The following is an 11,952-nucleotide window of genomic DNA, read 5'->3' as shown; positions in this document are numbered from 1 at the left end:
CCCCCGCAGGGGGGTCATGTGCCCCCCAGATTTGTGCATGGGCAGATGTGGGCTGTTCACTGTGGGCCTGGGGCTCTCTGCTTCTGCTGCCTTTTCCTCGGGAGCCCTTCATCAGCTTGTGCCCCCTGTCTATCTAGCAGCAGTGGGGGTGGTAAGTTATGACCCCGTTGCCAGGCAGACAGGGGGTGTGTGGCCGGCATGTGGCTCCCAGGGCAAAGGCAGCAGGATGGAGAGCTCTGAGCCCACAGCAAATTAACTTTAGTTCAAGCACTGCTACCACCATTTTTAAACTCGGAGATGCTTTTAAGTGGAGCCAGCTGAGCAGGGTGAGGGTGGATGCGAGCCGACTGCTGTGGGCTCGGGGTTCTCTCCTCTTCTGCCTTTGCCCAGGGATCCCAGGGCTGGCCATGTGCCCCCTGCCCACCCGGCAGTGGGAGATGCAACTCACTGCCCCCCTTGCTGCCGGGTGTGCAGGGAGTGCGCAGGCAGTGTGTGGTTCCTGAGGCAGAGCAGAGAGCACCGAGCCTGTAATGGGCAGCCTGCATCTGCCCAGCTCACAAATCTGAGGGGGCACATACCCCCACCCCATGCCTCCCCCGGGGGTGTGCACAGTGGTGGAGAGCCACCCCCACCCCTTTACACCCCCTGGATGAGTTGCCCGTGGTTCTGTCCTGCTCCTCACCCTGCCAAGTTAACTGGAGTAAATCAGTTATTGGATCAGCATTGGCCAATATGGTTGGTTGCTAATAGGCTATCAGTACTGGCCAAGAACATCTTTATCCGTGCACCCTTAATTAATGTGTCATTACAGTTAATTAATAGGGGTGTGCAAAGTTTCGGTCACCGATTTGATTCGGAGAAGAGTCAGCCTGATTTGGCAGCTGAATCATTGAATCCGAATCGATTTGGAAAAGGTTCAGAGATTTGAAAGGCAGGCTTGCAGCAAACAGAAACTGAGAAGAGGGGGAAGATACTGACATCTGTAGCTGGCCAGTGACTGTGATCTTTCCCTGAGTTCCCTTCCAATCATGGTTCTGTGGGGGAGGGACATAAAAACAACATATAAGGCTCTGTGTGAAGTGATCTAGATGCATAAACTCATGGACTTAATATAGACGTTGGATTTATGACACACTATAACCTGCCTGACATCTGGCTCCCCAGGTACCTCTACTTTTACCTGCTACATCCCACTCCTGCCCAGCCTCTCTTTCACCCCCTGATGCCTCAATTTACATTTTCAGTGCCTGGCTTTCTTGCCTGCAGCCCAGCCTCTGGCTTCTTTACTATTCATTCCATCCAGAAAGAGCACACATACCAACTGCAGATGCTTCCTCAGCCTGATGAAGGGTTTTTAAACCCGGAAGCTTGCCAAGATACATTTCTCCAACTATTCAGTTGGTCTAATAAAAGATATCACATCTGCTCAAAGAACCTTGCCTGCCTGTTAGACCAATACAGCTACAACCAAAGACCCAGTTAATGCACACAAGTGACATGAGTTTTGCTTTCAACAGTTTGAGGTGTACTTTCATAGAAGCCCTTGCACCTATCTCCTTGAAACCTGGCAGGCTTCATGTCCTCAGAAGGGGCTACCTTCCCTGCTGTTTTCATCCAATTCTGCAAAAAAATTACGAAGTTATAGGTAGTTTAGTGATTCCCCATTATAGTCTATGACCAAATCAGCACCAAATCTTTTGAATCTGATTCGGCTGAATTGATTCGGGATGGTGATCCGAATCACTGAATTGAATTGCTGTCCCGCGAATCGCCTGAATCCGAATCTGAATCGAATACTGGCTGCTTCACACAGACCTATTAATTAACTCACTGTGCTGAGTAATATGCTTTTACTCACGAAGGCGTGATCAAGTACAGTGATTCTCAGCCAGGATGCTGCAGGATCCTTTTAAGACTGTTGTACAATATTAGGTGTGCAAACACCTACATGCAATTCACAAGATAAACCCAGCAATTTCAAACAGGAATCCATAGTGTCAAAAAACATTCTGACCTGTCGTGGTTTTTCTGAGTTCTTTGCAGCAGAATTGGTCTGTTATTTTTCCTTAATCAAGAAATGAGTAAAAGCTAGGAACTGTCATTTTCCAGGGAGCACCTTGTATCTAAAAAGATTGAGAACCACTGATCTAGGAGCTGGAATAGGAGATTAGGACTGAGGACTTGATGTTGCGTTTCCAGCTCTTAGTGACTTGACCTTGGCTAGTCAGTAAGCTTCTCTGTTCCTCCATGAGTTACACTATAAAAGAGAGATTACTGCCTGCATCATATGGGTTTTGAAGTATACTTAGGGTGCATAATTATCTGCTTCTACAAAAGTATTAAGCACTGAAAAGTAAACCATCTTTGTAATCATATAGGGAGTTCCAAAGTTAGTATTTCTATACAGGTGAGAGGCATGTTAAAGAAACGAGTTTGCGGGAATACTGGTGTTCTGTGTTTCTGTCACTGATTTGATGCGTCTCCTTTCCTCTCCCAAAACAGCGATTCTATGTATTGTTGACTGGAATCCCAACAGCTTTGTTTGTAACATATATCAACGTCTTCATTGGTAAGCACTTCTGGGATACTTAAGCTTTGTATTGAATACTTAAAATGGAGCAGATGGGATGGTGTGCAGGATCATCTTCCAGTGATGACTTCTTAGAAGACTGACCGGTAAAATTGTCTTGATAACTCTGGATATAACATGTAAAAGTATACTGTAGAAGAGAGGCCTTTAGCTGACCCAACATTTCTTTCTCCATTTGTTTAATTTTGAAGGTTTCCTGAATTTTATAGCTCAGTAATTGTTCACATTATCAGATCTTGTATTTGTTCCTCTAAATTTCATAAGACCTGTCACTTACTGGGTTAGACCTTAGGTCCATCTAGCTCTAGTATCCTGTGTTTCAGTAGCAGAGAGGGGATGCTGAGGGGGAGCAGGATATGTGCAAATTTTTCTACCTCCTGCCCCTTTCCCACTGCAGCTTTTAGCATTCACAGGTTTAGAAATTTCTGATTCAGAGTCTGCATCCATATATGTCATGTTTAATACCTAGTGAGGGACCTTTTTCCTTGGGCTTATCTTATTAAATCAGTGAAGTCTGGGTACTTGCACAACAGAGCTGGCAACAGTGAGGAGCTTAGTGCTTTTTATGTAGACTTGAGTATATACCCGTGCATTGTGTGTATTTAAGAGGACACTGCCAATTGAAAATTTAAATTATACCCATCTACGTAGACTTATTTTTGCTCTAATTAATGTTTCAATTAAATAATGTTTCAATTAAGAGTTTTTTTCCTCTTTTTCCATATCGTTTAGTTTAGTGTAAAAAAACCCCCCAAAAAACAACAACCTGTTCTCACAAAGTTTCACTCCTTTTGCATAGCCAATTTTTCTTTTTTTGTTGTATATTGCCTAGTATTACTTCTGGCTCTTTTTTTTAATGGGAAGCATTTCTAATTGAAGTCCTTTAAGTCTTGTGTGCAAGAAATGTTTATTTAGTCATTGCTATTTAAAGGAAAGAACACTGTTTTTGTTGGGTTTTTTTCCTTTAGTCTGTTGATAATATTAGACCTTTCTCCATCTTGTCTTGGCAGGTGAAGCTGAACTTGCAGAGATTCCAGAAGGTTATTTTCCAGAGCCCTGGGAATACTTCAAAGTGAGTATAATGTTGAGAGGGATATGTATGTTTCAGTGATGCTTTTTATCATAACAGCAGTTTAGTGGAAGGCATTGAAGATGTTGGATATGCTGATGAGATTGGGACTCTTGCAAGGATCTTGCCAGAGTACAGTGCAGTTGTAGCTGAATTTTGTGATCTTAATCTGTCCAGTCCAGCAAATCCTGGGTCCTCATATAGAAATTGTGAAGCGTGTGTTTTTGGTATCCTAATAGAAATAGATGCGGCTAACCTGTATGCATGAGGAAGTCCATCAAGGCATTACAAGAAGTTGTGCACCTAAAAGACCTCTCATTAAGCTGTAATCAAAAGTAGTTTGGTCCCCAGCCAAGCACCCTTTTCTCTTGAGCTCCAGGTCATCAGACAATATATATTTTAAATGATTTTTTTTTTTTACCCAGTCAAGTCCTAAAATAGTCAGAAATCAGCACTCCTAGTAGCTGTGGTTCAAAGTGCTGTATCGCAAAACATTTTGGAGCTAGAAACAACTAGAAACAGCTCCCATCAGAAAGCGGGGAATTGCATCTATATTGGTTCCTGATGCATTATTTTCAAACTAATTGGTTTCTTGATGTAGCTATGGATTGATCTTTAGTGATCCAATAGAGTAATGCACAGACCTGTGCGACTACTTCAGTTGACACTTGGTTTGAAAATTTCCATAAAGACCTCCATATGCAAGCAGTGTATTGGGTAAAGTGTACGTGACAGTAATAAGTTTGGAGCTCATATGATCTTGGTAGCGTTTGAGTAATTCCATTTCAGCAATTGTTTGCTTAGGTCTTGATTTATTTTCTACTTTCTATTCACATTTGCTTATCCTGCAGTAGGTTATCTTGGATAACAGCAAAATGACAAGCAGATGGCTTTTCTTTTTCCTGAGGGTCAGATTCTGCAAAGAGCCGTTCATGTTGTAGACTATGCTATTGTTAGTACTCCCTCAGAAATCATTGTGACTGCTCATAGTATTTAAGTGGTATGTTTGTAGGACTGCAGCCACTTGTGATCAGATTTCCTGATGGTTCTGACCTATGTGGATTTCTTAAGTGGTAAGTATATGAATTGTCTGACATTTTCATTTCTATATTTTCCAGCACCCTATAACGAGATGGTTGGCTCGTTATATCGTAGACTCCCCTGAAAAGAAGTATGAGAAAATGATGAGCTTGATTGAAACGGAATTTCACAAAGCTGAACTCAGGTAAAACAGATGGGTAGTATGAACTAGCTTTTAACAGAGGCAATAGAACCATCATAGCAATTGGGATAACATAGAAGAATTTTCCATTTAAATTGAATGTATCGCTACATATGACTGTGATGAAAAATCCAAAGGTACATGAGATGTTTCTCCTAGCAAACATGGGGTTGTCACTGTCCATTTATGCAGAATTGAACTTTTTAGTTGCAGTAAATGATTCCAACTATAACGTCTCAATCAGAAACCAAATGCTACCTATAACAGTTCTGTCCTCCTGCGTCAGGAGACGGGCACATTCTGTGCCTAGTGCTTATGCTTAGCCAAGCAGCTGCACAGTATGATCAAGAAAAACAAGGACATTCATGGCTGCTATATGGAGTCTTGGCACCAGTGACATTGTCAATTCCTGAGCAACTTCACGCTGCTCTTGATGGGCAACCTGTTACTGAAGAACTAAGGTTTTTGATCAAGCCCTCCTACCCTCGTGTTGGACTTACCAGCTTTTTGGCTGGAAGGTATTTGGTAAGGTTTTCAGTTTGTGGTTAGGAAGGAGGCTGTGCTTAGAAATCTCATCAAAGGATTTTTTTATTACTCCTTAGTTGGTTTCTTGAAAACAGTTCAAGGTTTAGGCTTGATATTTTTAATATTGCTTATTTTGCATAAATTTTAGTGGTCTGGTAGAGTATATGTGGCTAAATACAGCACCAGTGCTAGTGGGCACAACTTCTTTGATATGAAAGTTAAGAAGAACCAGCCATAGGCTATTTTATGGTAGCAAATAATACGCATTGAGTGTGACTCTCATTTTCTGTTTCTTGTAGGCTGCAGGAGGCGAAGGCACGCAAACTAATGAGACAGAGGGGAGATGGGCCCTGGTATCATTATCCAACTCGTGATAAAAACCTTGTTGATAATTCTCATCAAAACTTACCTGACTTTTAAGCAGTTAATCCAATGCTCAAATGAGCTCCTAGAAATGGTTACTGAATGATGTAAGGTGTATATGCCGTTGTTTGTTGACTTAAATAAAAAATCCTATTAATGAAATAGACCAATTGTGAGAGCAAATCATGAACAACTGTTATACGTGTTAATTTAAAGGAGGTTTTCTATCAGTTGCTTTGGGTTTGTCTATTCCTCAAAGATGTTAGTGTACTATGTTGGCTTGATCCATATCTATCCAGAGGATGCCAACTCACTTCACAGAGGTCACTGGACAGCCAGCCTGCCTGGTCTAAGTTGGTCTAAGTGGTAACATTCACCTGAGAAGCAAAAGGCTCTATATTCAATTTACAACTTCCCAAACCATCTAGTCCAGGGTTCACCAACCCCCGGCACGTGTGCCGAGCATGGCATGCGAGGCCATTTTGCTCGGCATGCCACGGCTGGCCCCTGCTCTGGGTAGCTGCTGCCAGCAATGGAGCCCGGGCTGCTCCCAGCAGGGCTTGCAATGTCCCAGCTGCTTGCTGGGAGCAGCCTGGGCTCTTGGCTGGCAGCTGGGGGGGGCGGGGGTCTTGGGTGGCCGGCTCCTACCCAGAGTCGGGGTCGGCTGCAGCCAGGAGGTTGCAAACAGCTGTGCCGGGCTCCAGAGCCCTGGCATCAACTCCATGCTGAGCTTGGGGTAGGCTGTGTTGCCTTGCTGTCTGCCCTGAGGTGCATGTGCAGTCACTGCCAGCATGGAGCTGATGCTGGGGCTGCTTGCTGCAGCTGCCCAGAGCCCAGGCTGGCTACAAATAGCTGTCCTGGGCTCCAGAGCCCAGTCACCAGCTCTGCTGGGAGCAGGAGAGAGGCTGGGGTTGTGCTGCCTCAGGCCCCTCCCCTACCACCTGTTCTGAGGCACATGTGCATGCGCTGGTACAGGGCTGATGCCTGGGCTCTGGAGCCCGGCACAGCTGTTTGCAGCCTCCTGGCTGCAGCCGGCCCCAGCTCTGGGTAGCTGCTGCCAGCTGGGAGCCCAGGCTGCTCCCAGCAGGCAGCTGGGATGCTGCAAGCACTGATGGGAGCAGCCCGGGCTCCAGCAGCTACCCAGAGTCAGGGTAGCGGCTGATAGCCACAGAGCCCACGCTGGGGGGCAGGGGTTTTGGGTGGGGGGGCAAGGGGCACAAGCAGGGCATCCTGCCATGTACCTCCTGCCCTCATTTTGTTTTTCTGGCATGCCGGCACTCTGGCACCTTCTGAGGTAGGCATTGTGTTTTTCAGCACTCCTGCCAAAAAACGTTCCCTACCCCGATCTAGTCTATATTCTAATACTTAGTGTTTTAAGTGACAATTTGTTAAATTGTAACACTTGTTTTTTGTTTAATAGTAACTATCTTTGACATACAAAGCCAGAAATCCTAATATGTGAAATAATTTATTGGGATGTAAATTTATGATTTAAAAATATATCTGCAATTCTTCTGAACATCTCAAATCCAATAGATCCATCTGCATCATTATAGGCAACTCTATCTTTCCCATTATGCTTTTACCTTTTTTGTAATATTATTTTTTATTCTGTTTTCCTCCATGTTCAGACCCTGATTGTGGATTGTTGTGGTTTACTCTCTATCATTTCAGATCCCTCTCTACATCTCTGTTAGTAATCTTTCTTTCTCACTGGTGTGGCTGTGTTGCTTTCCTCTTTTGATCTCTTCATTAGTTGCTTTTTGTTCTCTTGTTTCAGACTTCCCATTGTCATCTCTAAGACTGCACGACTCAGTTCCTATCTCTTTTCCTTTGTGTATAACTTGTAGCCACCCAATTTTTAGCTTTAACTTTTTCTTTCACTTTTCTCTACACCTCTTTGGCTTGGCACTAACTCCTTTTAGGTTCAGACTGCATGTAAAATATTCCTGCCACAGTGCCTTTCAAAATGCTTTGTGTTTGGAATGAAGGGAGGATGCTCTTTAATTTTTAAGCAAGGTAGAATCTGAACCATTCTCTTCAGCCCCTGTATCATGTTCTGTACTGTATGTGTTTGAACAAGACTGTAAGTTTACTTGGGGCACAGAGCTTCTTTATCTAGGAAGGACTGAGCTCAGTGCTCAATAAATATATTAATATTTCAAGATACTTCTACTACACAGAATGACATCGTTATCTACAATACACAACTAACACTTTACATTCAAAGTAACTGTAAATCCAGTTAATCCTTTGACAAGCTCCTGGGAATTAGACGTTATTCATGGCTGACAAATGACAAAATTAAGACCATACGTATATTGTCAGGTGGGAGTGGAACTCCAGTACAAAGTGTTTTAAAAGCATGAAGAAGGATTAAGGAACACAAATCTCATTGACTTTATTGAGGGTTATGTTCCTAAATCATTTTGGGTGCTTTTGAAGAATCCCGCCCCAATGGTTTTTACTCTTATGCTGGGTTTTGAAGCAACACATGCTGAAGGACCCAAATGGGCAAATATTAAAACTCAGGGTATTCCCTATGATGGATAGGTTATTCAGCTTTTATTAATGGAAAAAGGAAGATGCTAATAGCATATGAAAAGGGAGAAGCTTCCAACTTCTACTGAACTGTCTGTGGACAAAGGAGAGAAAAGTAGGAAGCTAGTTAATGGAGGTTTCCATAAAAGCTTTAACGATGGCTGAAGAACAAGCGGCAAGGTCCAGGGAACTGTACTGATACACAGCAGTTAATAGTTCAAACTCGGGCCCAGTGGACTTGACATTGATCCACTCTTATTAAGGGAAGCGATGTGCCCAAATTTGAACACAGCTGAAAATGAGACTTAGGAATCCCTTGTTCTATTAACAAGAATTGTACAAGATAATGAGCTACCTATGCAGCATCTCGTATTTAAAAAACCTAATTGATAATTCAAATGTGCAACACTGTTGGATGCTTGATTAGGCAAGCTTTTAAATTAGTTTTTTAAACATCTGTTTTAAAAAAAAGCATTCAGGAATATTTCTGATTGTTCCCCATGTGCTAAATTAGCCCAAACAAGAGCATAATACATGCAGTGTTGTTTTACTCTACATACCCAAAAAACAGCAAGTCAAATCTGGGTATTTATGGATGAAAATATTCAGCATATTGGATCCCTGAAGAACATAACTAATTATTTTAATTAAAAATGTAAACATTTACGGAGCAATAAAAGCTTTATACTTTTCGTCTAGTTTGCCTAAAAGTAATTAGGGAACACTTTGTGGCATGTAAAAGCAGACTGTAATCCAAAATTACATTTAAGTCTTATTCAAGCAACCATCTAATGAGAAAATTCAATAAGTGAATATAGATTATGCCTTAACTAAAGGTTAAATAAGTTCATATCTAAAACTGAAGCATGGAGTTCCCTGTTACAATGCTGATAATAAGGGTGGGTGTTGTGCGATTAGTTTGTTTCTTTTTTTTTTTTTACCGAACATCAAAGGGCAGATTTGAGTGATGTTAAAGAGGGAAATGTTCTCCAGCAAAGATAATTTTAAATAGGTCAGAATTTGTAAGAGCTGGGCACAAGGACAATTCTTTTTTTGTGCTCAGATGGCAGGGTGATAAAAATTATTATAGATAATCCAATAATGTCTCAGATATGCTAGCGGCTGTATTGTGTGTCAACCTTTCTGTGTTAGTGCCCAGTGCAATGATGGATAGTCATCACTCCATCCTTCTGATGTGACACCCTAGGGCAACAATCGCTGTTTTAAATTGTAAAAATATACTCTGGCACCGTAAGGGCACACGTGCTTGCACCATCTTACATTTTCAGAATTGTACAGAGGCGCAGATGCACTGCACAAGTTTAAATGACTGTAAAGTGTACTTACTGTTAAGTGGCTTTTTTTTTTTTAGCCTGGCAGGCATTATTCTTCCCGCTAGGGGGTAGCATTTCCTCAGGGTCTGATCGCTACACATTGAATCTAGATTACTTACCGGTGGGTTTCTGATCCTTTTTTACCAACAGAAGTAGAAGTGACCCTCTTTCATTCCCTTTTGATGATAATAACCTTCCTTCTTCCATGCTTCATAGACTATTTCAAATAAGTACAACCTCGTTTGTTTTTTCTGTTGCAGCCAAATGCTGTAAAGCCCACTAAAACCAACGGGGTCTTTAGAGCAAGCTCTTTGTGATCTGCCAGTTATCTTGCTGCAGGTTAAGTGGCTTCTGTTCTTATCATTCCATTATGCTGTGTTATTAGCAAGAGAGGAGTTATGTGCTCATGAGCCTTTCCAGTTTGAAAGAAATCCCTCTATTGGAACCCTCGACTCTTTCTCCAATACCTAACAGATCCTTTGCTACCAGGACAGATGCTGCTCTCGGGTAAGTCCTGAGCAGTGGTCTCCACTGGCTCACAGGGAAGCTGTTACTTGCACCCGTAGGAAGTTGAAAAGTTTAAGGTTAACAGCGGGAGCAACGTGCAAGTCCACAATATGCTGCTTGCTCAGTGTTGTTGCCAATGAGCAAGCAAGGTAGGGGATCACTGGTCCGGAGTAATTCTACTGAGTTTATACTGTGCCCTCAGGATTTAACACACAATTTCCAATGCTGCAAGGGCTAACTTTCTTAAAAGGCTATAAATTAAGCATTTCACCCTAAGCGCTGCTTCCACACGAAGCATTTCACAGTTCTGTTTTTTCATCCCTTGATGTCAACGCTTTGCTTGCACTTTAAGGGCCTCAGTGTAAACTGTATGTAACAGCAGCAGGATTCACGTAACGGTCTATTTATCGTGTATCTTTGTAGACCAGAGCAGAAAGAAATGACTAGTGTCAAATTGCAAAAATCCCTGAAATAATTAGATACATTTTTCAGATTTTTTTTTCAATTTGTCACTAGTCACTTCTTTCCACTCCTGTTATTGTCTTCAGAGTCCCCCTATCCTTTAGCCCATCAACATCCCTTCCAACATGAGAAGAACATAAATGAACCAGAGAAAAGGAAATATGGTTTTGGACTAGACCACTACCCTGTGACTCAGGAAGTCTGGGTTCATATCCTAGCAGTGCCGCAGGCTTCCTGCATGTCCTCCGTTGGGTCATCCAACACCTGCTGCAGTTTGACCATGATATAGGTTGGAGTCTATTCAACAAATAGATTATTATAATACCTTAGACCAGTGGTTCTCAGTCTTTTTCGACTCAAAGCACTCAGAAAATAGCAGCTCTTATTTTTCTCTCGGATTTTTTACTACAGAACCCCCCCCAGCAATTCTCCTGTTGCAAATAACTCATAAAGGCCACAACAAGTAGGAATGTTTTTAACACTCCAGATCCCTAGTTGAAATCTCTGGCTTTATCTCGTGAAATGTGTTTTTCACACCTAACAGCACTAACATTGCGTGGCAGCCCCGGAGCACCCTTGAAAGGGTCTTGGGGCACCCCAGGGTGCCATGGCATCCTGCGTGAGAACCACTGCCTTAGGAAATCTCTGCAGTTGAGCACAGTCCCGAGACAACGAGTCAGTTGTAAAACAGTGTCCAAGATCCAGGAGGGGTGCGGGGCGGGGGGGGAGAGAAATCTTTATTCCGGATCTCGTGATTTGGCCGAAATTCCCCGAGGCGAGATCTGGTGCGGCGGCGAAGCCCTCTAAAGCCGAGAAGGGGGTCTCATCATGATCCGCCTGCGATCCTGCGGGTTCAACCGCCTCTGCTCGGATCATTTCAGCGGTACGTACTCGGATCACTTCAATCCGCGGAGGGTGCATGGATCTGGCCGTGGGGAAAGTTCATTTTAGGACGCGGGCGGCGCAGCTAAGAACAGCTTTCGGAGCCTGGCGACAAGAGCGTTTCCACCGCTTTTGAGTCGGTGTGCTAAAAGGGATCGCGTTGACCCTGGTCTGCCCTTTTCCCCCTGGCACTGGTGGAGAGGTGGGATTGTCCCCCAGCCCCGGGGGGGAGGACAACGACACCCCAGGAGCCACCCAGACCAGAGATGCCTCTCCCGCGGGGCAAAGGGGAGCAAGCCCTCTCCCCCTTCCTGCCCGAGCCCGGAGGAGCTGCGGCCTAGAGCTGGGTGCGGGGCTGGACACAGGCGGGCGGGGCAGGGAATCGGGTGTCACTCCGGCTTGGCCCGGTGGGCACCTCCCCGCCCCCGGCCCGGCAGCTGGTGCGGCTCCTGCTGCC

At 43.8% G+C, this 11,952-nt stretch overlaps 1 protein-coding gene across 1 annotated transcript in view; it reads left to right on the top strand.

Annotated features, from left to right (window-relative positions):
* The window catches only part of NDUFB5 (NADH:ubiquinone oxidoreductase subunit B5), an 8,686-nt gene extending 2,751 nt beyond the window's left edge, over positions 1-5,935 (top strand). Inside the window, exons 2-5 of the mRNA XM_006017182.3 lie at positions 2,503-2,569; positions 3,601-3,662; positions 4,778-4,884; positions 5,706-5,935. Of these exons, the coding sequence (XP_006017244.1) occupies positions 2,503-2,569; positions 3,601-3,662; positions 4,778-4,884; positions 5,706-5,826 (357 nt within the window). The 3' untranslated portion in view covers positions 5,827-5,935. The remainder of the gene's footprint in view (positions 1-2,502; positions 2,570-3,600; positions 3,663-4,777; positions 4,885-5,705) is intronic.
* Positions 5,936-11,952: the final 6,017 nt, after the last annotated feature.

The sequence above is a fragment of the Alligator sinensis genome, unplaced genomic scaffold, assembly GCF_000455745.1.
Source record: "Alligator sinensis unplaced genomic scaffold, ASM45574v1 scaffold301_2, whole genome shotgun sequence".
Taxonomy (NCBI): Eukaryota; Metazoa; Chordata; order Crocodylia; family Alligatoridae; genus Alligator; species Alligator sinensis.
The sequence above is the reverse complement of the archived record's forward strand: the minus strand, read 5'-3'. Positions and strand labels throughout refer to the sequence as shown.